The sequence below is a fragment of the Amphibalanus amphitrite genome, unplaced genomic scaffold (genome assembly GCF_019059575.1).
Source record: "Amphibalanus amphitrite isolate SeventyFive unplaced genomic scaffold, NRLGWU_Aamphi_draft 000795F_arrow, whole genome shotgun sequence".
Classification (NCBI taxonomy): domain Eukaryota; kingdom Metazoa; phylum Arthropoda; class Thecostraca; order Balanomorpha; family Balanidae; genus Amphibalanus; species Amphibalanus amphitrite.
The window spans coordinates 295,268-322,705 of NW_024882289.1; the positions used below are offsets into that span (position 1 = coordinate 295,268).

Here is a 27,438-nt window from a genome sequence, read left to right on the forward strand (position 1 = left end):
AGGGGTGTGCAACTCTTGCGTTGCCGAGAACACTCGTGCCTGTCTGGACCCTCTATCCCTTCCGTTTTCAGCTTTCTTTTGTTTTTGCATTCTGTTTCCGTTACGTAGCGTGGGTGAGGCTTTTTGTTTCTATCCCAGGGTCTGGAAAACCGGAATACTATCCGCCCGTATTGGGCCGTAGGTATGGTCATTAGTTTCTGCCGGCATGACAGACACGGAGAAAGCTCGCTCGCCAATCTCCATTCATCTCAGAAAGTGAGATTATCTGGCAGCCGTGGTTCTGAACCGATAACTTTATACCTTCTTCCACCCAGCAATAAATCATATATCGCGGTTTCACGTGTGCCCGGTACCATACTCTCCGCGCGCCGGTCATGCGGAACCCGGCGTCGTTCATCTTGTGTCTCTCCCGGGGAGATTTCGGATGGAGCTGGCACGGGTCGGGTGTTCTATCGAATCTCGTGCAGAGATCAGTCTATTCTCCGGGGTAGCGGCGCTGGGGCTTGCTTTCAGCTTGAATGAGCGCGTGACTCCCGCGGATCGTTCGTCCGAGTGAAATCGGCCGGCCCGGTGAGAACTGGCTGGACAAGGGGATATTTATCTACTTTTTGTGTCGTATCGGCTTAACTACGAGCACACGCACACGAGCGCATGGGTATTAGGCACAAGTACATCGGTTCGTGACTAGTACGTAAACGTGCACGAGATGTGTGGTAGCCTCGCGTCACACAACGCTCGACGGAAGGGTGTCGCGTGTCCAGTCCGCTGTCCACCCAGTTGGAAATAGGCCATGACTGCTCGAAAAAAACTGATGCATGTTTTCAGTGATTGGTGACTAGCATTTTTTAGTATTCTATTCTAGTCTTCTAGTATTCTGGTATTTTCTTGGGGTGAAAATTTAGCGCTGTGAAGCAAAAAAAAAAAACACTGATGTGGTACCGTAAGGTGGGGCTATTTGAGACAGTGGGGCTATTTGAGACAGTATTTAAAATCGCTATAAAATAAAAACCACTTAAAATTTATGCTTAATTTTTTGCTCAGGGGATTTACTGCTCGATTCCACACCTCCCTGAGCAAAAATATCACACAAAAATCAAACGATCTTCATTTTATAGCGATTTTAAATACTGTCTCAAATAGCCCCACTGTCTCAAATAGCCCCACTTTACGGTACTATGAAAGTGGCAGGATTTAGTAATGCCACAAGGAAAGGTTCATATGGGTAATGCACACAAGAAGTATCATGCATCAAAGTCAAAGCCAAGTGATTACATCAGACCATAGTGATGCGTTAGTATACATAGTCAATGTAGCATGTAACTCGAAATGTATTTATGATATGACACGAGGCATAAAACAGGACACAATACCATGCCGCGTCGTCGAATCCTGTCGGTTACAAATGAAGCCGTTCTAAGGGAATGAAGATGCCGCGGATGAAAAATGTTTCACAGCCTCGCTTACAATCTTACAACACTTTCCAGCGGTGTCTCTCATATCCTTCACTCACTGCTGAAGAGCGTTGATTTGATAAAATAATGCTGACCATAAAACTAGCCACTGGATGGACGCATTTTCTAATAAATTAAAATCGATACAACACTTTAATGACCGCCTTATCATAACTACGATCCACTATTCGGCATTGAAGTTTAACCTTAATCCTCCAGCTCCGCCCCCAAAGACGTCTTTCAGGAAGGTGCGCTGTGCCCTGAGTCGCCCTTCGCCCTTGAGCCGCCCCTAGTGTCGCGGTTTGCGGTTCGCGGCACCCCGGCGGGGTGACTGGCGTTCTTCCTCCTCCTTTACCCTCTGCTGATGGTAGATCATCTGCGCGAACTGCGTCTCCCCCTCGACAGTCAGTCTGCGGGCAGAGGAGAGACTGAGCAGAGAGCGAGAGAGGCGCCGGGGAGGCGGGGGAACTGAGTGGACAGCGGGAGAGGCGTCAGTGGGACAGAGTGGATAGCGAGAAAGGCGTCGATGTGACAGAGGAGGAAATGAGCGGACAGCGAGGGAGGCTTCAGTAGGGGCAGAGGGAGGGACTAGGCAGAGTGAGAGCAGAGGAGGAACAGCGCGGACAGCGTCAGGGAGGCAGGGGAGGGACTTAACGGACAGGGCGTCATTGGGACAGAGGGACTGAACGTATAGTCGACTACAGAATGATGTTCCACTTTTCACAGGCAATTATTTGCCTGGAGTGGTAGGCTGTGCCGCATCACACGGGCTGAGTTCACAAATTATAGCTTTGTCCCAATGCTCACAATCAACACGCTTAATCGCGTGATAAACGGCACAATTTAATGCTCCGGTCAACTTGATAGCTTCTGAGGAGTGGAACATCATTCTGTAGTCGACTATACAGCGAGAGGCGTCAGAGAGCGAAGAGGGACAGAGTAGACAGCGAGAGAGGCGTCGTTGTGACAGAGGAGGGAATGAGCGGACAGCGAGAGAGGCGTCAGGAGGCAGATTCTCCAGCAAAATGTGTGGCGTGCAGCCGTTCGCAAAAAGTCATCGCGTTATCAGCTAAAGTTAATGGGGATTATAGGAGACGATAGCCGCTAAGTTTCATCGTATTTGGAAGGACCGTCAGTAGTCGTATTGACTGCACGTAACACCCACTCCCATATCCAAGTCTGGCTCACGCCGATCAGCGCTGCAGCAGCTCGTCGCTCACCTGCACGTCTCGAAGAGCATCCAGAGCCAGAGCCGGCAGCTCCAGCTGCTGCAGCCGACCAGCGCGGCGTGGCTCTCACAGCGCAGCTTCACGTACCGGTTCGTGTGGCGCATCTCGCCCTCCAGAAGGCTGTCGTTGTGCAGAGCGTACACCATGACGATCTGCCGGGGCAGAGGGCGGCACGAGTGAGCGGGGAATTCGCCAGGGTTGGTCGGAGAGACGTGTCGTACTTTCAGGAGAGAGCGGTTTGGTCACTTACGGAAAATGTGCAAAAGGAAACAGAAGTTTGATATACGAAATGAATTGATTCACTGTCACAATAAAAATGATGCTGCCTCTGGGAAAGAAAAGCATAGTGCGCTGTACTGTGTTCAGCTCAGCGCGAGTCGGCGGGAGCCCCTGCGCCTGTGGACCGTACCCCGGCGGGCTCGTGGGTGGCCTCCTGCATCCGGTGCAGCAGCACCAAGACCAGGCTGGAGACGGCCTCCTTCTCCTCTGCGCAGCTGACCGGTCGCCGCTCGAGCCGGCACACCAGGCCTTGGCACAGGTGGCGCACCACCGTCCGGATGTACGCCGTGATCCCGCTCACCCTGCCCAACAAACACACAAAATGGGTGTACACTGGGCGATACATTAGGTACACACTACACCGTGATCCCGCTCACCCTGCCCAACAAACACACAAAATGGGTTACACTGGGCGATACATTAGGTAGGGGAGAGTGGGGTAAGATGCCCAGGGTGGGAAAGACGCCCCACCCCCTCTAGCGGCGAAACAAAGAATCGGACCTGGAAATTAATGTTCTTAGCGTAAAGCGGAAGCCTGCCTTGTTAACTGCACAAAAAATTGCGAAGCTCAGTTGGGCAACGGCGGGCTGATGATTGCATGTTTTTTATTTACTGCTTTCAAAAAATATTTTGGCGTCAGAACATTGTGAATATCAAAGAAGGTAAATTATTTTTGCGTTCCTTGCTATAGTCGTGATACATTAGCATGCGTGTACTGTGTCCCAAACAGTTTGTTTCAGGGTGTAGTTTTATGGCTAACAAATTGTACTGATTTAATGTTACTTCGGTACCTTGGGGTAAGATGCCCCCTGTCCTGATGGGGAAAGACGCCCCCCCCCCTAAATCCGTAGGCTGTCCTTCAAACAGCCCGTCAAATCATTTATTACATACTTGTGATGTAGACAAAAGCCGATCTGGGACTATTGAGAGTCCAGTACGGTCGGGTGCTCACCATGCCGGTCTCTCGGCCCACATAGCGACTTTTTGGGCGGCATCAGACTCTGAGAGCCCTCACGACGGCCTCTGTGGGCCCCATTATTGGCTCCAGGGCCCCTCACGACATCCTTTGAGGGCTCCCACGTTGGCCCCACGGGCCGCGCTGGCATCGGAGGTCCCCACGATGGGCTCGAGGGCCCTCAAGCATCATGAAGACCTATAAGAGCCCCACAGTGGTCTCCGAACACCACCACGGAGGCTTGTTTGGCCGCGCTGGACTATGATGGCCCTAACGATGACCTCTGAAGCCCCTTCGACTACTTTTGAGGGCCCTTATGATGGCGTTTGGTGTCTACTGCAGGCTCGAAGGGACTACTGATTCGTTCAGGCGATTCACGTGCCCATTTATGTCACTTATAGTGCAGGGGGCATCTTTCCCAACGTCAGGGGGCGTCTTTCCCACCCTGTGGGGTAAGATGCCCCCTTTCACTTCTTCAGGAAAATGCTTAATAGCAAAAAAAGTTATAATATTTCAGGCACGAAAGTGTGATATTTTTGGAGAAAAATGATGTCGGCTTCCGTTGAAACTCCAAGTTTTTGCTTTCCCATCGTCATTTTCGAATAATATATGACATAGCAAAACCCTGGGCATCTTTCCCCACTCTCCCCTACACACTACACCGTGATCCCGCTCACCCTGCCCAACAAACACACAAAATGGGTTACACTGGGCGATACATTAGGTACACACTACACCGTGATCCCGCTCACGCTGCCCAACAAGCACACAAAGCGTAAAGCTCACTTCGCGGAACAGACGCAAACACACGAGCGGTATGGCTCACCATTGGGGATGGGCGGGCATTTCACATGGAACACATAGCCTGGGAACGGACATCGTATAATCTCGTCCACTATGATGCGTAAAACTCCACACCATGTTCTTAGATATTGTTACAGAGAAGCGGCGACCTGTAACTTCGCCCATTGACGCATCTCCCTTTTGCCCGTTCGATACCAGCGCAGTGCATTTTTACTTACCTAACCATATCGCCCACTTCGATGTGACTCTCGATCTCGGCGTATGTCCGGAACGCATTGGGCGCAATACCGTCTCCGCTGCCCCGGCCAGAGAGAAACGTGTTGGGGCTGACCAGCGCCGGCCACTGCCTGCAACGACGTCCGGCTGTCACTGGACGGACAAGCACAGGCTGATAGGATGGAAAGAATCACAGAGCCGAACACACCATTGGCTGATATGCTGAACAGTTTGGCTGGAATACATGCGATACTAGCTAAACTAGTCATTGCTGATTTTATTTTACAGTATCGTCAGCAGCTAATTCCCATTGAAAAGCGAAGACCGAAGTCATGGTTCACGCATGGCTACTATAGTCTGTAGTCTGCAGTGCAGTGTAAACAGGTTCACAACTAAGCTTTCCATTCCTTTTTCATCTAACTCAGCAGCAGACGCCTGCGACAGAGCTTACCACTGGTTCTCGCGGAGAAATGCGAGCATGTCGCAGCTGACGATCTTGCTGAAGGCCATCGGCTTGCCGCGCAGCTCGACGTGGTGGTAGCGCCGGTCGCAGCCGAGCTGGAAGAACTGGTGGACGGTGGAGATGTGGTCGCCGGCCGACCTCTCCACCCGGAGCAGCGCCTCGATGGCGCGCGGGTCGTCGGCGCAGCCCTGGCTCTGCAGCAGCTCGTGCACCTCCAGCAGCTGCAGCGGCAACAGGGCGCGTCGTAGTGAATTGGATGCATCATCTCGTGTAGATAGCACACATGCCAATCTGCGAATAGAAATCTATCGAATGTTCAGCCGAATAGCCGCAATTAAAAAAATTAGACAGCATATTTTCGTAAATTACTCTCGTTACATACTGAATAACTCATGAAATTGAATCACCCCTTGCAGGCTTATGCCAAACATCTATAGACCTAGAAGAGTTCAAAGACCCGCCCTTAACAATCCCCTAAAACAGTAGTATGAGTCTGACCTGTTTGGAGGACATGAACCGTTGCGGCATGGCCAGCGCGAGCCGCCCCAGGGGGCTGAGCAGGTCGGTGCGCTCCTCGCCGGTCAGACAGCGCGCGAACTCGCTCTCGGCCGGCTGCAGCAGGTGTTTGTGCTGCGCCACGTAGGTGCCCCGCGGCGGGATGCCCTCCACGGGCCGCAGCTCCAGCGGCCCCACCAGGCACGGGTACTCGCTGGTCGAGTCCGCCTCCGCGACCTCCACCCGCGGCTCGGCTGGCGTGGAGGAGGAGGACTTGGTGGTGCGCCTGGTGGACTTTTTCCTGGGCTTGGCGCCTGAGCTGGCTGGTGGGGATGATTGGGTGTTGGTTTTCAGCTTCGGTGATGCACTGGCTTCGTCATTTGGGCTGGAGTCCATGTTAACACGCCGATCCGGGCCATTCTTGTCCTGCTTTGAAGCTGCAGCATCGCTCGTCTGTGCTTGGAGTTTGCGGCCACCTTTCTTCTTCCTGGACGACTTTTTGGGCATATCGGCGGGCTTGGACTCTGACGCCGGAAATTTCACCGCGTCCTCTCCCTCGGGTGTCTCTCGTCTGTCACCAGCCTCCTTGGCGCGCGCCGCCGAGAGGACGGCGGCGGAGATGCTCTGTAGCGAGGCGAACATCTGGTCCATCTGCGGCAGCGCCTGTCGCACCTGCTCCACGTCGCCGGTGACGCTGCCGCTCTCCAGCCGCAGCTGCTCGCTGCTCCGACACGCCTGCTTCATGCGGTCGTCGATGTCGCTCAGCATCGACTCGAAGTGGTCGGTCTGGTGAACGCCACCGAACACCCTCTCCTCGTCCAGCTCCATGGCCGTGGCCTCCAGGACGGCCACCTCGTCCGTGTTCCCGGCCATCGTGACGCTGACTTTCAGAGAGGCTTCACTCGCTCCGTGAGACGTGGTCCCTTCCCTAGCTATGCCGCTGCTGTCGTCACTCTTGACGTCGTGTCCTCCAGCAGCGCAAGCATTCCCATCTTCGGTGTCAGTCGTCTCACTCGTGTCTTGAGCTTCGTCAAGTTTTCGTTTTGGCTGCCTGCGAACAGCACTGTTCGTCCTGTCAGTGTCATCCTCGTCTTTTTCACCCGTTTCGCGGACAGGGATTCCCCTTTCCACGGCTTTCTTTTCGACAACATCGCTGTCCGTTTTCCCCTTCTCCAAAGCGGCGTTGGCCAGCTTCTGCGGGCTGTCCACCACGTCCAGAATGTCGGTCAGAGACCCACCCAGCCGAAGATGCCGCTCCGTGAACTCTTCCATCACCCTCACCCTCATCTCCTCGACAGCGTCCAGACGTTCGCCGTCCCTATCTTGCTCGCCATCTGGGCTTCTGCTTCCGCTGGCAGTCTTCGCCTCAACTCTGTTTTCTCGGTCATCCTCACGGAGCTTCTTTGGTGTCGCGCTACCGGCGTCTGATGCTGCCATGCTAGGAGCAGCAGCAGGTGCCGCTCTGGTCTGTTTCTTGTTCTTGGCAGCTACCCGACGAGCATTACCAGGGTTCTGTCCGGCCTCCGATGCGGCGCCCCGAGCTGTAGCGCTGCTTGGACGCTGGACTTTGGGGACGCCTACTGCTCCCTGAGGGTTCTGGCAGTTGCGGTCGACGCTCTTACGGTCCCAAAGGAACCCCAGTGGAACACCCATGCTTCGGCTGAACTGCTCTGGATCCAGCGACTTGAAGTCGGACGCTCGGGCGGTGGAGAAACCTGCAACGTCGGATCAGATCAGGGGCTGAAAATTGTCGCTCGTGCTTCTTTTTGTCAAGAACATACGGCAATTGATCTAACTGTATTAGCAAATTTCTACTTTATGCTTATTGCATTGTGCATTGAAATGGTTTAAAGTAACTGAAAATAGATTAGAGGCTGTTCGACTGACCTGTGTAGTTTGTCGGCGGCGGCGGGTCGAAGAGCACGTCTCCTCGCTCGAACCTCCTGTCGAACCAGTGGCCGACCCGGTCACCGTACCGGACGTCCCGCTGCACCTGCCGCCGCCACCAGGCTGCGTCGCGCCGCTGCCGCTCCTCCACAGTGCAGGGGCGCTCCCAGGGTACGGGATCGTCTGGAGGCCGTCTGCGCCGCGCCAGAGCCGCGCAGGTGGCCCGACTACGTCGCTGGAAGGCTGACAGAACTGCCCTCAGCTGCCTGGGTGACGCACGCCCGTGGGTGAGGCGGTCTGATGCGTAGGAAGCTGGGGATGCGGCCGTGGAGCTCTGCGTAGGCTCGAGCTCTGCGGCTCCGTGGGAGAGTGATTCTTTGGATAGACTGTGGTTACCATTGCTTGTTCCATTCCGTCTCACTGGTACCTGACTTGTGGGCACGGACTTACTTTGAGATTTCTTTTCAACACAGGTCTTCCTCCTCGCACCGCCGGTTGGCTTTGAGCCTGTATCGTCCAGTTCTGGTTGTGTGCCGGTGTCGTCACCCGAACCTCTCGCTCTGCGCTCCGTCGGTGCTCCGTCAGGCCGCGCCCGGTCCTCTGATGGAGGCCTGGAGACCTCGACTGGCCTGGCGGCCCAGCGCTCCAGCTGCGCGGAGACGGGCCACACCAGCGGGGGCAGCAGCTCGTACCCCGGTGGCGGACGGAACGCTCTCGGCGGCTGGCCGATCGGCAGGGGCAGCCGCTCGATCTTGAAGTTCACGGACCACGGAGTACGGCCCTCCAGGTGAATACAAGCGGCTGCTAGGAGGGCGGTCAGTTCGGCGTATCTGGTGCGGTTCCTCTTCAGCTCAGCTGCTGCTTTTGGATCGGTAAGGGCAGCATTTTGCTCGGTACTCAAGACCTTTGCTCCATTAACTTTGGTAGAGCTTCCAGCGGTACCGCTTGCACAGTTGTTCTTTGCCTCGATATCCTCAGATTCGACATCTTTCTCAGCACTACCATTCATCTCAGTTTCCTTTCTGTTGGCGGCATTCACCTCAGTGCCGTTGAAATCGGCGCCATTCGCCTCGGCACCAGCTACCTCGACATTACTTGGCTCGGCAGCATTCACCTCTGCTCCATTCACTTTGGCAGAATTCGCCTCTGCATCTCTCAAATCTGGATCCTGCACCTCTGCAACCTTCGCTTCTGCATCTCTCACCTCTGCATCCTCCACCTCTGCATCCTTGACCTCCGTGACATTCGCCTCTCCTTCGTTGACCTCAGCAGCGCTCGCCTCTGCCGCCCTCATCCTTCCATTCCTCATCTCCGTATCCTTTCCCTCGACTTGTTCTGCATTGGCTTTTGCTTCGGTATTTTTCGCAGCGACATTGTCCACGCTCATACCATTTGCATCAGCTCCATTCGCCTCAGCAGTATCCGAATGAATACCATTCCCATGAATGCCGTTCACCTCGATATCATCAGTATCATTCGTCTCAATGTCATTCACGTTTGCATTCTTCCCTTCTGTATCCTCCACCGCAGCTGCTGTACTCTCTGCGGTATCCCCGGCTGGCGCGTTGGCAAACTGGAACGCCGACTCGTCCAGCAGCTTGGCCAGCTGCTCCAGCTGCACCATAACGGCCAGGTAGCGCAGCTCCGTGTCGCTCCCGGTGGCGCCCGCGCCCAGCCCGCTCTCGGACGGCTCCTCGCCAGCTGCTGGTCCGCTCCCTGGACACAGCTCGGGAGCAGCCGGTGGCTGATTATCAGGGCTTGTTCTCCTGGTTTCTGGATCCCTAACCAGTGAGTCGGTGGATGCATCAGATGATAGCTGTCGATGGGACGCACTCGGCGCGCACTCTTTCGTCGCTGTTCCTGCCGTTGGCGGTCTGCCGTTTGCTACAGTCGCCTCTGTGCTATCTTCAGGTCGAGGTTCAGTCTCGTCAGCCTCTGTACCCTCCTCAGGGCCGAGGTCGGTAGTGGATTTTTCAACCCTGTTGTCTTCTCTGTTACCGGCGTTGGCAATGGTTCTCGGAGTCCCGACGCCCACCGCCTCTGACTCCGTCTCCCGCTCGAGTCTAGTTTTCACTGTCTCGATATCGGTGGCAGCTGCCTCAGTCTGCCCGAGCCCGGGGTCTGGGGTGTTGGTCCCAATCTCGGTGTGTGCTGTAGCTGCTTCAGCCTCCTCCTGGAGTCTGGAGTCTGGAGCAGTGGTTCCGGTCTCGGTGTTCGCACCAGTCATTTCAGCCTGAACGGGATCTGGGGCCGTGGTTCCGGTCTCGGTGCCTGCTGTAGCTTCTTTCTCAGCCTCCTCCCCGAGTCCAGGTTCGCTGGTGGTCGTCGTTGTGGTCTCGATATCTGCCGCAGCTGTCTCGGTATCTTCGAGTCCGGGGCCATTGCTAGTTGTCGTTCCGGTCTCGGTGTCCGTCACAGCCGTCTCAGCCTCCTCCCCGAGACTGGGGTCGGGGGCGGTGGCTCCGGTTTCGATATCCGCCGCAGCCGCGTCAGTCTCCTCGAGTCCGGGATCATTGGTAGCTGTCGTTCCGCTCTCGGTGTCCGTCACAGCCGTCTCGGCCTCCTCCCCGAGACTGGGGTCTGGGGCGGTCGTCCCGGTCTCGGTCTCTGCTGTAGTTGCTTCAGCCTGCTCCTCAAGTATGGGATCTGGGGCGGTGGTTTCGGTCTTGATATCCGCCGCGGATGTCTCAGCCTGTGTGGGGTCGTTGGAGGTGGGTGTTCCCGTCTCGGTGTCTATGGCAGCTGCCTCAGTATCCTCGAGTCTGGTGGTTGTCGTCGTTCCTTTCCTGATGTCTGCTGTAGCTGCATCAGTCTCCTCGAGTCTGGTGGTCGTCGTCGTTCTTTTCCTGATGTCTGCTGTAGCTGCATCAGTCTCCTCGAGTCTGGTGGTGGCGCTCGTCCCATTCTCGGTGTTCGACGTCTCGTCTTTTTCCGCCGTCGGTTCCGAAGAAGTATCAATCGGATCGGCTCCTGACTCTCCAGTCGTTGAAGATGCAGCATCACTTTCGGTCTGAAAAGTGTGACAACAAATTAATTAATCATACCCACGTAATAAAATCGTACTTTTTAACTCTCAGCTATACATCTCTTTTCCATTCCTTATCGACTCTGAGCAGCGGGCATTAAAGGAACCCAAGAAGCTGGTCATTCTTAGCTAGCACCGTGAGGACGACCGATTATTACATGATTATAATTGATGTAAAAATCAAGTATTTCTTTATTATCATCCTTTCCAAAAGTATGCTGAGTCAAAATTATATTGTTTTAGCGTTTTCAAATATATCGGCCACAGACCTTCATCAGTGAAATATAAGAAAGGATTTCCTCCTTTTTTGGGATTATTCACTGATGAAGGCCTTGCAGCGGCTAACAAAGTGCGCTAATCGCAATTCAGTCCACTTTGCGATTTACCGTTTTTCCCTAATTAGCTGACTTACATAACCCTGGCCAATGAATTGGGCAGGCTAGGCATCTACTGATATCTCAGAACACACTGCGATTTTCTAGGCTGCAGGGACGCTATGCTGACGGGGCCGTATGGTCGGCAGCATGAGAAGACAGAATGATGAGAACTCGTAATTTTGATTTTTAAGCTTACTTTGACTTGTCCTTTCACTGACCTAAGATGATATGTGACGAAGGAAATATATAAATGATTATCATGGGCGCACGTTTATTGTCGCGTTTCGTTTGGCTTAATTATTTTCTTCTTCGTAACCTGTATTTGGAGAAAATCATCACATAGGTAGGTACGTGAAATATTCCCATGTTTTTAATATTTTCCCCGTCTGTGTTCGCTGGCTCAGGCTGAAAAAGCTTGAGGCGCGGCAAACGTTTATCGACTGATAACTTATCAATCACTTGTTTCTGAATCGTTTCACGGTTCTCCTTTAATGTATCTCATTATCAGGCCAGCGAGAAACAAATAAAACGATTTGCATCCTTTCACTCACCGCCTTGGGTTTGTAGGGTATCGCCATGACCACTGCACAGAAGCAGTCTTCTGGCGCCGCCTCTCCTTCTGTCCCCGGCTCACACACGCGCCCGCGGCCGTCCCGGCCCGACTGAAACCCCGCCCCTCCCTACCAGCGACCCGCGGGAGGTCACCGGCAGAGGCGCGCTCAGCGACCGGCGACCGGGGGGCACGATTGGGATGTCAAACGGCCGTGAGTCGTGGCTGTGCCCGAGTATTCAGGGCACAGAATGGTCAGCTTTGGTCGAAATATCTAAAACGTGTAACCGGAAGGCTCTTTTGTTAGCGTCATCGACTTTTCATTGCTATCTGTTAAATTTGCAACAGTGGCTGGATATTGTAGGCAGTTCTCGCCTAGCTGGACGCCGTAAATTGTGGGCATCTATATCCGAGTAGAAGCTAATGAGCTCCTTATCAGCTCTAAGCTCGTAAACTTGTTTAATTAGTATCCGTAACCATATACTGTTAATCGTAGGTACAGCTGAAGTAGCTGTCCTGAAATAGGGGAAGTTGGGGCAATGCCGGAGTTGGGGCAAAGCCGAAATTCGAGATATTTCTAAAACCGTACGACATGGATGCCACGTCCACTGGCGGATCCAGACTTGCGTTTTTGGGGGGGGGGGGGCCAACTCGTGCAAGGAGCCAAACCTAGGGTACCCCCAAATCCTGTTTTCTCATCGGATTTAGGCCACTTATTTTTCGTCACAGCCCTGAAACGATAATTTTTTTTTAAACTAAAAAAAATAGAGAGAGAAATGGTAGCCCACTCAACCCGTGCCTTAATATTACTTTGAAAACACTTCAAATTGCTTTTGTCGACCACCGCTCCGGGTCGGTGCTTGGCGCAGCCTTCGCGGGCTGGGAGGTGTCGGTTGAACCTCTCTGCCGTTCGGCCCCTGATCAAGCTAGAGCTCGCGGAAAAAACGAGTGTGTTGCCTGTCAGTGACGAGAGGAAGCCGATGATACCCGATTTTAAGGTCCTTGGTCATTGGTTGACCTTCCAGGGCGGTGTTTCACGGTCGCGCTGCCAGCCGCTGCCAGCGCATTCCGCGAGCTAAGGTCAACCTTCGGTAGTGTTGTAGGTATAGGCTAGTTGATGTCTCCATGGAAACCAAAAGTGCCAACAGCGCTGGCAGCGTGCCGTGAAACACCGCCCAGGTCAGGTCACAGACCCAAAAGACGGGAAAATCAGGGCCTGTCAGAACCTCCTAAAGTAAGGCTGTAATAGATTTTTTTGTGCTGATCACGAATTTCATGTTAGTTTGGATCATAGATGATGTCTTCATGCCTTTAGGCCATGTCGGGGCAGGCCAGGTCAGGTCAACCAGGTCAACCAGTACTTATGGGCGTCCGTGTAGCAGGTGTCCGACTACCACTGGCAGCTACGTAGCATGATACGAAGGCATCAAAACTACTTCGTAAATGTTCAAATGGTTGCTAAATGCTAAATTCAAAATCAGCTAAACGAAACTATCCTAGAAACATGTTAAACTCGGAAAAGTGCACCGAGGTCATCAAAGGTCAATGACCTGACTTGACCCTAAGGTGACATTGACACCTACCACAATGGTTGGGACCAACATCATTTCACATGTTTGAGCGTTTTAAACCACGAAAAGACTGTAAACGAGCGGATAATGTGAGCCGACATACGCGGAATCGCGATTCCGGCCAAACATGGCCTCAAACATGGCCAAACATATGGTGCGTTCGGAGAGGCACATTCCACGTGGAATCCGTGGAATACTCCATGCGCGCGGAACATTCCCGGAGATTGGCCGTTCAGAGAGATACGCCTCCGAACGCGGCACGGGGAATATTCCAGGGGACGGTGAATATTCCATGCTCTCCGAACGCACGGATAGTCTCGAGAAATAGGCCACAGGTCAAAGGTCACTTGGGTCAGGGTCATGAAATTTTCAGACTTTGTCAACATGAGGGTGCTAAAGTTTCGTCGCGATCGGATTCATGATAACTTACACGATAACTTCACGCGTCGATCGAGAGGTAAAGTATGCAATAAGAACTTCTTGGGTGAAGACGAGACCAACACTCAAGCTCACATATTTTTAATGATACGGTAGTTTCTACCTACTACGCTACTTTCTCACATTCATATTTCTTAAGTGTTTTTGGGGGCCAAAATACATGTTGCCCCCTTTCAGGCTTGGGGGCATGACCCGTGGCCCCCCTGGATCCGCTAGGCCGAAACTAACTAGGCCGTTTTCAAACGGTCTGATATTTCAGGTCATGGTTTGCAAACGGCCGGTGTTTTCAGGCTGTTTCATATGCCCTGACTGGGCCAGGCCGTTTGCAAACGGACAATTTTCATACGGCCTGTAACATATATTCATATTTCACCATCTGTCGCAGCATCAAATGCTGATGTGGTGCACTCAAAAGCCGGAATTGGTCCTTGGATGCCGTAAGGACCCTTTTAAGAAATAAGTGACCCGACTGACCCCTTAGAGATTGGCCTGAGCTCTGACCGAAATAAGTCTTTTACCGTTTCACGGGAAGGGACAAAAAGGTCCCTGATATGCTTCTTGTACAATTACCAAACAAAGCAAGCTTTTCAACGCCAACTCAGTGAGTGTTCCTAAAAAAATTATTGCGCATATTCCGTGAATGAAAAATTGCCGGGTCATGTCAGGTCAGGCTGCCAGAGCAAGTTTGTTAACTTGACAGTTCAATCGATATGTATGCAATAAGACCTTCTCGGGTGACGACAAGACATGACGACACTTTATGAAGGCAGCTAGTAAACCCGGTGGTTTCTCCATAGGCACGGGAACCGGGGCAGTGGGGACAGCTTGCCCACCCCCCAACTATGGGGCCGTGGGGGCGGTGCCCCCACAACTTTCAGACGGAATACCCCATTTTTTGCAAATGTTTTCTTTTTTTTGTTGAAAAAAGCCAAGGGATGAAAAATAAGTGGCCTAAAACCACCGGTGAGAAAACTATATTTGGGGAGACCCTAGGTTGATCTCTATTATGGTGTGCCCCCCCCCCCCCAGTCTGAAAGTAGTTCCCGCACCCCTGAGTTTCTCTACGCTATTGAATCACGCCGGTGATTCTAACTTTTAGGTATCTACTACGCAACCTTCTCACATTAATTTTTCTTCAAGCGTTTTGGGAGGGGGGCCAAAAGATATGTTGGCCCCCCTTTCAGGCTTTTGGGGGGCCATGGCCCCGGTGGCCCCCTCCCTGAATCCACCAGTGGGGGGCGGTGCCACCACAACTTTCAGACGGAATACCGCCCTTTTTGCAAATGTTTTCTTTTTTTGTTGAAAAAGCCAAGAGATGAAAAATAAGTGGCCTAAAACCGGTGAGAAACTAGATTTGGGGGGACCCTAGGTTGATCTCTATTATGGTGTGCCCCCCCCCCCCAGTCTGAAAGTAGTTCCCGCACCCCTGACTTTCTCTACGCTATTGAATCACGCTGCTGATTCTAGTAGGTATCTACTACGCAACCATCTCACATTAATTTTTCTTCAAGCGTTTTGGGGGGGGGGGCCAAAAGATATGTTGGCCCCCCCTTTCAGGCTTTTGGGGGGGGGGCCATGGCCCCGGTGGCCCCCCCCCTGGATCCGCCAGTGGCCACGTCTCAGTGATGCTCTGAAGCTTAAGTGACTACAATTATCGCATGTTTGTTACGAGTCGTCATTTGGAATACTTCGGCTGTGAGGGCGCCAAAAGCGTTTTCAAGGTACGTTTCCGTTGTACTACATGCGCCTTTGAAGCTGCATTTCTTACTCATTATGCTACCGTTTGTCTGGCCAATTCGGTCAAGTAATCTTCAGCATGTCTTTGCATAAGTGTGCTGCCTATTTGAAATTTATACAGCACGTTTAAAAGTTATGGGCCTGCAAATGAAAGTATGGCTGGCTGGGGTAATGCCGAAAACGTGCAATTACGCACGTTTAAGCACGCTACGTGGGTTTTACTGCTGTAGAATAGCAACGCGTATTTTTAGTCAAACAAATTACACTTTCAGCCGGCACAACGGCCTGTTACCTATAAGGAATGACTTACATGGCATTTTCTTATTATATCACACAATTATAACTTCCAGTGTGCGCCAAGCGTCCTCATGCTCCTAAAACGCGTGTCAGCTTTGATGAATTTTGGATAAAGTTTGAGATAAATTGGCAAAACATCAATGTCGGCATTCCTCGTAGATCATTTATCCCATTTTCGGCTTTCCCCGCAGTCCGGGGCAACGCCGAAAAAGTCAGTTCTTTGATATTTTTAGTTTTTGCGCTTAACGGTATGCGAATTCATCAAATGCGCCTGGTATGTTTGAAAGACAAAAGACTGGCCTCTCGAATGACGCCAACAAGAATAGCTTATGTTGTCTACCTTGCGTGCTACGGGCGTCAGAAAAAAAGTCTTCGGCGTTCCCCCAACTTCCCCTAACTTCGATACGGGTCTGATATTCTCAGTTTGGTACAAAGTCGCTGCTCAATTACCTGTGACTATAGCAGTATTATCAGTGATGTAGGCATCATCAGCTCACATTACCGGCTTTCTAAGGCGATAAGTGCCTACACAGTATCAAAGTTTCCCACAAATCGGACGTGCCTTGACCGGGCACCGTTACTGGGCCGCCGCTGCACTGTGGGGAGCGGGCCGTTCCGCAAACCGACCCCGGTAGCACGTCCGGTCCGCCCTCTGCGTCCACCGCCCCGGCCTCTGCAACAGTCTGAGGTGCTCTGAAATAGCAGGTTTTGATGTGAACTCGTCTTGCTTGGCACTATGATGACCGCTGATAATTGATTTCTACCTTATGAACTATAGCATCTGAGTACTTCACACGCATTTCTATATAGATAAAAACTCATCGTCTATTTTGGCACAGTGGAACCGGCAGGTTCAGTAACAGGTCATTTTGCAGTATCAATTACTTAACTGTTAGTCAGGCCTCGGATGAAGACAGCAAAACCGGCTCGTTCCATGGTGAACGGATTGTTTGTGGTCTGCGGCGGTGAAATATGGTGTTAGTGTCTACGGCTGTGGTGAAGTCTCTTGCCTATTGGTGCTAGTGTGGACTGCCGTAATAAAGTCTCCTGGTGCTAGTGTCTAATGCCGCAATGAAGTCTCCTCATGCGTTAGTGTCCACCACCGCAATGAAGTCTTCTGCCTCCTGGTGCTAGTGTCTACTGCTGTCTCATGCCTGTTGGTGTTAGTGTCTATTTTGCAATGAAGTCTCTCTTGGTGCTAGTGTCTACTGCCGTACTAAAGTCTTCTGAATGAAGTCTTCCACTACGTAGTGATAATACGCAACTGAACATCGCAGCCTTCTGGCCTCCGGATGCTGGTGCTACTGGCGTGACAAGCTTTGCAGTCTCCAGGGCTTTATCTCGGGTTATGCCACCCAGCGACTGAGTTCACATTGTCTTTAGGCATCAATCCCTAGTTGGATATGTGGACTGGGTGGAGGCCACCTTTTCTCTCCCATCCCATGTCCCATCCCTCCCCATCCTCCTGCTCCGCCGCGGTCCGCCGGTCGGTCGGCCGGCGCGGCGATGTGACCCACACTTTGGCGAGGGTCAGCTCGGGCAGCCGGGCCGGGCTGCTCAGCTGACTGGCGGCCCAGCTGACTGGCCGTGGCACCAGTTGGCCCAGTGCCAAGTGGGCCGCCGCGGCCCGGACGCGGTTCCGGCCGTCTCATGTCGCCGGTGGCTGCAGCTCTGACAGACAGAGCTGCTGACTGTCAGTGGGTGGCAACTGATGACTGAATCAACGCGTGTGGATGCAGCGAAAACTCCCTCGAACGTGACTATTTGTAGAATGAGCTGCTTAATGCTTTGGTTGATTTTGCTCGCTGTATTTGGCGCTTTTTATTGGGCTATCAGCAGCCCAGCCCTGAACCGTTCTGGCTGACGTTAACAAGACTGCTGATCTCAGCAGTCTGTGATGTCCAATGCTCTCCGTCGGGAGGCCTCTGTTCATGTGCCACCCGCAGGCCGATGTCGGCCCGGTGCCGGCCGTCACCTGTCCCAGTTAATGTCGGATCCGACCCCGATCCCGTGAGCGCGCCGCCGCGCCGTGCCCTCGATCGGCCCCGCCAGGTCCGGCTGGGGCGGCCGTGGCACGTCCCCCGTAAACGGGTTACAGGTGTCGACGTCCTGCTGACCCGACCTGCCCTCCTCTCCTCTCCCCTCGCCGCACAAAGGAGCGCCAGACGGTATAACTACCCTGGCGGCAGAGGCGGTTCCAGGATGCATGGCTCGACATGCTGGATAGGTAATCTCTGACTTGTGGAGCCGTATAGGGAGCATTGTTGCTGAAGTTTTCCAATGAATCTGAGCCTCCCCTACCAAACTAAATTTACTATGTTGAGCGTATACTGCAACCTTCAGTATCCCATGGCTTTTGTCACCGCCCCTGGCCGCGCCATTCAGCGTCCACTGTCGACTGCTGTGCTCCGTCCCGGCCGCCTTTGTTGGCCGCCTGGCGCCGCTCCTGGCACCTGTGCTCCACTGGCCCACTGAACTGCCGACCGCCAGTCATCCGTTAATCGGACGTGGCCCAGTGGCGACGGCGGCGTCACCCGGGGACTGACGGCGCCGCGCCTCCGCCGGTGACCGCGCCGTCACCCGGGGAGAGGGCGCCGCGCCGCCGCCGCTGCGACCAACTGTAGCCGGTGTCATATCCTCGGGAGTCGGGCGACAAGTTATTTAAAGTCGCCACCACCAGTAACTACATAATAGGTATAGCATTCTTTCCTAGCGTACTTCTCTATCCTAAAAACAAGGTGCCTCTCTCATTATCTTGTAATTACTCAAATGTTTACCGCTCCGTGGCACGCCAAACAAACTTTCTCTCGGTAACCTCATTACTCACCTCAATGCACGAAAGTCATAAAGCCAGTTAATAACACCCAAACAGTTGGCTTACGCCGGCTATATCGCTGGCTTTAATGGGACCATTTGGCACCTTTGTTAAGTTCTTCACTAAGTGCAACGAATTGGAGCGTCGCCTGGGGATGGGTTGGCAAAGTGTTTCTTCGAATATCTGGCTGGTGCCACATATATTCTTAATTAGCTGGTCCATTTGGTGTGATTTGAGGGATATCATTTGCGCTCTCTTGTCATATTTTTTCTTTTCTGGAAGAGGTGTTTGAACCAAAGAGACTTCCTTGTTCAGTGCAGGATCACCCTTGTTTGACTTGCTCGCGGGCCGAGTTTTATCCTCTCAGCTCGGCGGCTGTATTTTTGTTCACCCTTCCACAGTCGCTCGTGTGCAGCAGGGCCACTGCAGTCGGTGTGACCGAGCCGGCGCTCTGTCCCGTCCGGCACACGGATGGGGTGAACGACCTCTGCCGAACGTGCTGTCACAGTGTCAGCCGGTGCACGGAGCGACCGGTGACTCCGTCTGTCGCAAATAGAACACCGTCACAACAGAGGGCTGAGGAGAGAGAGATGGAGAGAGGAAGAGAGAAATAGAAAGAAAGGAGGAGAGAGACCGAGGGAGAGAGGGAGAGAAAGAGAGAGAGAGGGAGAAGAGAGGTAAAAATGAAGACAGGATTAAAATGAGGTAGGCGCAGTAGTGGACACTCGAGCGTTATAGGACAATTTATCTATTTTCGTAATATTTTAACCTTTATTTCAACGTGCTAAGAAAGCCAGTTATGGGTTTAAATGCAAACGGAGGCAACTGGTATGTCGATCGTCTATTTATGTATAAGTAGAAGCTCGTGAGGACTCGTCACGCTCAACATGTGCGATCGTTTGCTGTTCAGAATCGATGGCACTTCCATTTGAAGGATCCTAAACTCGTTGACATGTAGGGACATAGGTGCTCAGCAAGATGAACTAACTCATGAATGTGTTTGTGCTGCTGGTTTTGAAGCCAGGTTCTGTTTTTTTCCTGCCTTGTCAGTCACAAATCAATGATTAACGCTGTTCCCATTTGAGAATGCATTTGTGGTAGTTTGGATGCTTTTGAACGATGGGCTAGGTCGGTGTCCTGTCAGCACCGCTACCTCTCTCTCGGCTCTGCCCGGCGCCGATACGGCACGCTGTGCCGGCCAGCGGCGGTCGGTCGGCCGGCGGCTGAGCTGCCGGTCGGACCGGCCCGGCCCGGCGGGCGGGGGTGGCGGCAGGCGCGACCCCAGCTCCGGGCCGCCACACGCCGCACGATGGGACCCGCTGACCCAAATTTGGTCGGCGGTGCGGCGGTGGCGTCGGCGGTGGTGCGCGGCCAGTCGCCGCCCGCCCGCGCCGTCAGCAGCAGCCGCCCGCCGCCGACCTCTGCCTCCCGCCGCCGGCCAGGGCGCGGCTCCGTCTGGTGCGTGTGTGCGCGTGTATGTGACTGACGGCGAGCTCTGTGGACAGCGGCGGCCGCGGCGACCTGCTCCGCTGTTTTTCTCTCCCCGGCGGCCCACTTCCGCCGCGACCGCCGACGTCTCTGTCACGTGACTCCTGCCCGGTCACCCCTTCTTGGACCTCCGGCCTCTCCTCTCTGTCCCCAACCCTTCCCTGTCTCTGATATTGCACCTACCGTAAACATCCTTCAGTTGAACCACTTTGACAAGCTAGGGAGACGCACCCTACCTTACCCAGTCTGCTGACCCGGTGCTGCTCACGGCATATCACCGTGACGTCACTCTGTGACCCTCCTCCTCCTCCTCCTCCGTCCTCTGCCACCATCCCCTCCCGCCGCTGTTCCCAGCCCCTCTCCCCACCTGATCCCGCCGTCCCCCTCCCGTTTCCCTCCCGTCTACCAGCCGGGCGGCATGTCTTCCCTGGGTGGCAGCTCGTCTCAACAGGAGCCCGTCTGTGTGGAGAGCCAGCGGACAACGTTCCGGCCTGGCAGTCTGTCGGGCAGCGCCGGCGACCTCTCTCGCTCCGGGGTGCAGGTGACTGCGCGTGTCCTCTTCGGCCCGGTGGTGTCCATCTCCAAACTCAACACTTCCTCCAACAAGACCAAGACGCCGCCGAGCAAGTGAGGTGAGTACCGGGAGTGTCTGGCGCCGCTGTTGGGAGGGGGGGGGGTGTCTGGCGCTGCTGTGGGGAGGGGAGTGCCCCAGGTCAGCTGCAGAGGTCACCGCGGCCACCGACCCGCAGCAGCGGCCGCGCGGCGCTCCATTGTGGAGCTGGGTGTTGCGACACGGACTAGATGTGTGCGTGGCTGACAGGACAGGTCGGTGACCGCTGGTCTGGCCACCACGCGGCTAACTGGCCCCATTTTTACGCCTCGTAACGACGATGACGTCCTAAAAGCCATTATCTGCCGCTGAACAGGTGTGTGATTAATGGTTCCACATCCCTTTGCAAAACACCGCGTGATCGTGATGCGGCTTCGCCTATGTCACGTGGACTCCTTCCCTCTTGCACAGCTTCAGTGCATCTGATAGCTGAAACTGTGTCACATCATCGCACGAAAAGCAAAGCATCATTTACACGACAAAGTGCACGGTACCAGCGACAGTGCAGCTTTTGTTGTTGTCTTTTTTTGTTCTGGTGATAATAGGCCAGTAGGTAGGTATACCACATTTCGGTGAGCGTGACTGATTTACATAATTACCGCCGTTGATGTTCATTGTCATGCATGCCGGAGGAGAAATCGGGCGATGTCAGGACCGACTTCCCTGGTTTCCTTCCGCTGCACTGCAGTGGGCCCGCCATGCATGCAGGCCACGAGCTCGCATTGCAAGGAGCTGCTAATGATTGGATTGACAGTGTGCACACAACAACCTCATAATTTACCCGTCTAGTGCAGCCGGTGCAGGCTTTGAATACACCCTACAACACATTTAATGTAGCATACCTGCATCGATATTCCTCTTCAAGAAATAGTAGGAAGCAGTTTGTCGATCTATTTATTATTCATTGTTAACAGGTTGCGACGGACTGTCTTGTCGATATGACACCACCAAGTCAGAGGCAGCACATATTATCCTTTGACACCATTGAAGCCGTGACCCGTGACCGGCTACCCCTGACCAGCTATCGTGACCGATCGGCCCCGGCGGCTCTCCGACTGACCGGGTGACCTCTGACCGCGCCGGGTGACCAGTTGGGGCGGGGTCACCGTCTCGGCTCCGTGCCGAGGGCGGGGGCGGCCGCGCCGGCCGCTAACGGGCCTCCGTTCGGCCGGTGTCGCCGACTGGGACGGCCGTCTGTTACCAGGCGCGTCCCGGTCGGCCGGACGCTGCGGTTACGGAGTCGCCGCCGTCACTGGCGGACAGGCACGGCGAGACTGATATGACACGTTACTGCCATCATCGTGTCACTGCTATCACTGACGGACTAATGCGGCATTTTTTACCTTACTATGCCCACCCTATGTCATGTCATTGACGGCAAGACGCTGTGGTTTAAACCTTAAAGGTTACGTAACGGTGCGGCCGTTGTGCTCACTCCGCTCTATATAACTCATTTACGTCGGTCTTGGGCGGGTGGTGACCGAGGTCCCATTGTCACGGTCACCAATACCGGACAGTGGACGGTCATCGTGGTCAGTGGTCACAGTTTCACCTGTGCCAGTAGCCGGTGCATGCCCTCGCCGCGGCTGGCTGTGCCTACGGCCGGTGACTCTCGCCGAGCTATCAACTGCCCTCTAGCAACTGTTTTGTTCGAGAGCAGTGGGTTGTTATGGTGTGCCTCTCAGTGCAATTTGATCATGCTTTCATCACTTAGCGGTCTTGAAAACGCTGCTAATTCTCGACCGATGTGGATTTCGCCAGCGTTACCAAAGTCTAATGGAAGGGGTTTGCAATCAATTAGATTATATCATGCCTCATCATATAGTAATCATGTTTTTTCACCGTCCCGTTATGCATACTCGAGGGCAGCGCTTTTCGAGGAGCGCTGTGGCCCGAAGGTTTGGACTTTGAATTATGAAAAACGTCCGCCCGCCGCAAAACGCAAACACCGCAAAACGCGCAAAACGCACGCCCGAAACGCCAACGCAAAGGTCGCAAAAAATAAACAATCGCCCGCCCGCCGCAAACCGCAAATAAAAAACCGCAAAAACGCCGCAAAACAATGAAACCGCCCGCATCGCACGCCCGTATCGGCGATGTCATTCTATCGAAAGATGCTCTTATTGACACTGTGGAATTGATGACGCGCTAAATTGACACATATGCCAGTCCTGCTTTCATTTCTATCGATCTCAGTTACATTTCCGATAGCATTGACTACAACCTACTTTTGGCTAGCCTTAACCCGCGACCGCCTGGGGGGTCGGATCCGACCCCCCTCCGTTTTTCTTGAATAACTCATGAACCGCTTGCGTTATCAACTTGAAACTTCGCATACCTTCTCCCCCATCAATTTGACGTCTCCTGTGCAATTTATAAGAAAAAAATTTCAAAAATTTTTGAGATATATCGATTTTAGTGATGTAACTACATGGCGTTTTCAGTCAAAAAATGGTAAATGTTTAAAAAATCGCCAAAAATCGAGGTCTTAAGCAAATTGCAAATTGAGGACACGAAAAGACGCAGCTTAACGAGTTCTTTAAAATGGCTATCTCGGATTTTCCATAAAATGCGTTTTTCACCCCTAAAAATTCAAAAAACTATTTTTTTTTGCATGTCCGGAGTCACCGGTATTGTATTAGGTTATCATCGGATAACTGATAATGTGCATATACAAACACACGTGTAGGTATACACCGATCGGTGGCACCGCCAAGCAGGAATGGCTGGAAAAGGATTCGCAAGTTAGTATTGTTAGAGTGAGGACAGTTAGTGTTAAAGGTTTGTGAGGGAATGCTTGACGGTGCCAATCAATCAATCAATATGACAACCAGCGCAGTCAGTGGTCCACATCTGGGCGCCATCGCTCGGCCCGCCACAAGGCTATCTCAGCCCCCAACAGGCCGAGGCCCACCACCTCAGACAGCCGAACGCACCAGGTATCACACCCGTTATCGGCCCGTGTCCAGGACCAGAGACAGCCGCAACACAAATTCCATCATTGTGGCCCATGAGCGCCCGCAACCACACGCCATCCTGGCCACGGCCAGCGGTTCAACGTCCAGGCGCAATAGCCCAGTCCCAATGTTATCCCTGACGGCGTAGGCCCGTCGTCGACAGTCAAATGGTCCGGTCGGGCGCAGCCGACCGGACACCGAACTCGACCGGCCGTCACGCCCGGCCCAGGCCAATCCTAGTTTGAGAGGCGCAACGTCATTGTTCCTCGTAGCGGCACCAGGTAGTCGCATACCATCCAGGCCACGGGTAGTGTGTCCTAGGCCGCCGCACTCCCCAGCAGGCGGAGGCCCGCCGCCGCTGGCAGTCGAGCAGCCCCAAGGGGTCAGGATGCCGCTTTTTTTGGAAAACAGCGAATAAAATCCAAAATTTTGAGAATTTCCAAAAAACCGGAATATATGTTATAGAGCTCTATTAGAACATTAGATGTCCCAAGTTTCAACTTTCTATCTTGATTTTTGACCCCCAAATTGTAAAAAATAGCTCCAACATGCATAGGGCATGGTGACGTCATAAGCATTTTCGCAAATTAGAGGCACTTCTGAACATCGCATGTGAAAACAAATGGCACCACTAGATTCCTGAGACAAAGCTCGTCTAGAAAAGTGCATTTTTATGTCAAAAATAAAAAGTTGAAAAATTGACTTTTTTTCTTAGCCCTCGTTTAGTTATGTATGGTATAAACGATTTTTTATGCTTTCAATGCACACTTATCACCAGCACAGTGACTTGGGGTCACATATAACCATTACCATCGGATTTGGCGTGAAAAATAAGCCATAAAACATGTGTCGCACGCCCATGTAGCAGAAAGTGAAAACCGTGACCTTTCGTGACCTGACCTTGATCCGTACTTATTATGACCCCTATACGCACATGGTACCTTCACTAGGTCTTTGAGGTCATTTGTGGTGAGTTTCGAGCAGCAGCTATCGATTCCGCTGTCCGTAAGCCTAATCATGCAAAACCCCTGAATTTGACCTTTGACCTGACCTTGACCCGAAAGTTGACCTCAATCTTAAAATCTTAAGAGTGCTTTGGGAAGGTCTCGTAGAGACCTTTCGAACGCCGCCTCGCGGGGCTCGATACGACCATTGGTTCTCGAGATAACAGGGGGGGGGGTCGGATCCGACCCCCCCCCCAGGCTGATGTGGGTACGGAAATAGCCCAGGCGGTGCCGGGTTAACTTATATCAGCATTGACTCGCAATGGTTCACGAGTTACCTTTGTAGCCGGTGACATAAGGCGAGTCAGATATGTTTCTGAATGTCACTGCACTTGTCTCCAAGTAGCGCCTGAATTGTATTTTAGAGGAGGAGAGGCGAGAGAGAGAGAGAGAGAGAGAGAGAGAGAGAGAGAGAGAGAGAGAGAGAGAGAGAGAGAGAGAGAGAGAGAGAGAGAGAGAGAGAGAGAGAGAGAGAGAGAGCGAGAGCGAGAGAGAGAGAGAGAGAGAGAGAGAGAGAGAGAGAGAGAGAGAGAGAGAGAGAGAGAGAGAGAGAGAGAGAGAAAGAGAGAGAAAGAAAGAGAGAGAGAAAGAGAGGAGCTAAGCACAGACGATAGACACTTTTCTATCAACTGTTGGCGTCATGAACCTATTAGAGGCTACCAAATCTCTCATCTCAGGTGATTAATATTTGAATAACTATATAATGCTCTGTATACCTACCTCACATTCTTAAGTATGATAAAAGCAAAACGTCACACTAGCTCCACTAAATGTGGCTCATTTTGCTATATGTATTCACCCGCCGCGGCCGGTCAGTTTCTGTGCTGCGGCACAGTATAGCTGCAGGCGCCCGACGTCCCTGCCATCTAGCGGAAGATATCGGAATAAGAGCGAATGGTCTGTCCCTGTTGTGCAAAGGTGCGCATCCATAAGCACTAAAAGTTGTTATTATGAACAAGTACCTAGATCATCACGTATTGCTTGGGCGTTTTTTCATTTATTTCATTATTTTCAAAACATTTATTTCACACAGACATGAAACCTTCATAAAGAGGCAAGGCACGCAACTCAGATCAAAACAAAAAAAGCAGCTAGTCCCCGTGCTCTTACAATCCCTCCTCTCCCATCCCTTCTGCGAAAAAAAAAAAACAGTCAAACATCGCCATCCGGCCCGATGCCATGCCACACTCAACATTTGGATGTTTGGACATCCAAATGGGCGTTTCTTTTAGTATGCAATCTGAAAGTCTACTCCCGTCAACGTTACTATCTTACTGAGTTTGTTGTCGTTGAAAGTGTTTGGCCGTGGAGCTGGTGCCACAACTGATTATGCTTTTCCCTTTGGTCGTAAGGTCTGCGTAACCAGTGACTTTACCCGGAACTTTTAGCATCTCATTGACTTATGATTTATGACCCGTAAGCTCACGTCATAGGCGTGCCCTTTTGCACGATAAAAATGTCTCACTTTCGAGACACTCTCAGTCCTTGAAAATCTCACTTAAATCTTTCCTTACCTATCTTCCCTTTTGGATTACTTTTTGATAGATCAGGAGATTCACATGAAAATATCTGCGAAGACTCACGTTGACTGAAATTATAGTTACTCACATGCAGGTCGCAGGACCACTGGCTGCGCAGGGAGGGCATGGGGGGGGGGAATTCCCCCTCCCCGCGGTGCCCGATATCGACGAAAATTTTCCGTTTTCGAGGATAAAAAGAAAACCAAACAACTTCATTTAGGTACGAGTATGTAAAGATTGTTTTAAACTGCACAGCAGTGCGTAAGAAATCGAAATCCGAGAAATTTTTGGAATTTAAAGAGGCTTTTTGAGAGCATGCCCCCTCCCCCTCAGCGTCCATGATCCCCTTTCTGGATCCGCCAGTGTGCGGGGAAAACATTAATTGACTATTTACGAATGAAATAACAACAATCGAAGGCAAAGCGGACGCATTAAAAATCGTTTGGCACTTTTATTTAAACCCGGTATCATGTATTTAGACTCTGAGTTGTGTCTCCTTATTATGGCATGGTAAAACAATATTGACTTCCCGAAATTTGTACCATATGCATGCAAAAAGTAATGCTATTCTCTGAAGCTATGTAACTTGATGAAAAGTAAAAGTTTTAGCTTGAACAACTCAGCAAGCAGTACCATGAGTTGCCATGTCTCACTGCTTTCTGGGAGTCCGTATTTTACGACTCCATTAATTTGCAACAGCGCTCACTGTGTCAGGAGAAACAATTAAGGGAAACCGGGCATGGCTGAAAGGGAAACCGATGAAAGTTGTCCAAATTGGTGCACGGCATAAGGGAGCCATTGTCTCCCAAAAAACACGCTGGGATGAAAAACGCCAGAAAAGAAAGCGTGCGCAGATTGGCGTAAATAGCGGAGCTGGAATGGTGCTTGTGGGACACATTAATAGCAAGACCTGTCAATGGGCCATTTCAGGACAATTTGGCACCGAATGAACACTTGACTGACCCGCTTACGGCTCCGAGCACTTTCGCTTCTGCCTGGCTCACCTCACGCGGCGCGGCCTCTCCATGCAAGGCTGGGTGATCACGGAGCGGGCAGCCGCCGCCCCGCTCTGCGGCGACAATATTCCGCCGTCTGGGTGCAGGCTGTCAAACAATCACCATAACGATGACAGTGTTGTCAGCACGCCACTGAGCGGGGCGGGGGCGGGGGCGGGGCGGGAGCCGGTCGCCGGCAGCGGCCGGGCCCCACGCCGCCAGCCGAGAAAGTCGCCGGCTGACGGCGGCGCCAGTGCTGGCGAGGAGGGCTGACG

At 52.6% G+C, this 27,438-nt stretch overlaps 1 protein-coding gene across 2 annotated transcripts; it reads right to left on the bottom strand.

Moving 5' to 3' along the window:
* Nucleotides 1-1,310: 1,310 nt before the first annotated feature.
* LOC122366307 lies at nucleotides 1,311-11,855 on the bottom strand. Of its 2 annotated transcripts, none has more exons than XR_006253867.1 (8): nucleotides 11,733-11,855; nucleotides 7,780-10,789; nucleotides 5,896-7,607; nucleotides 5,386-5,618; nucleotides 4,937-5,061; nucleotides 3,090-3,261; nucleotides 2,672-2,832; nucleotides 1,311-1,861 (listed from the first exon to the last, which is right to left on the bottom strand). XR_006253867.1 is itself a non-coding variant. In XM_043338430.1 (8 exons), the coding sequence occupies exons 1-8, from the start codon at nucleotides 11,757-11,759 to the stop codon at nucleotides 1,741-1,743; spliced, it is 5,565 nt and encodes a 1,854-aa protein (XP_043194365.1). In that variant the 5' UTR covers nucleotides 11,760-11,855; the 3' UTR covers nucleotides 1,311-1,740. The 2 variants fall into 2 exon arrangements, 1 of the variants encoding a protein (XP_043194365.1); XM_043338430.1 differs by having other exon boundaries at nucleotides 4,937-5,065.
* Between the last annotated feature and the right edge of the window lie 15,583 nt (nucleotides 11,856-27,438).

What these genes read in the sequence shown, in the direction of transcription:
- LOC122366307 (XM_043338430.1), bottom strand. Translation starts at nt 11,759, where the DNA reads ATGGCGATACCCTACAAACCCAAGGCG. An exon ending in GAAGTGGGCGATATGGTTAG is followed by an intron (nt 3,262 to 4,936) that starts GTAAGTAAAAAT and finishes TTTGTTGGGCAG; the next exon opens with GGTGAGCGGGATCACGGCGT. An exon ending in ATGCTCTTCGAGACGTGCAG is followed by an intron (nt 1,862 to 2,671) that starts GTGAGCGACGAG and finishes CTCTGCCCGCAG; the next exon opens with ACTGACTGTCGAGGGGGAGA.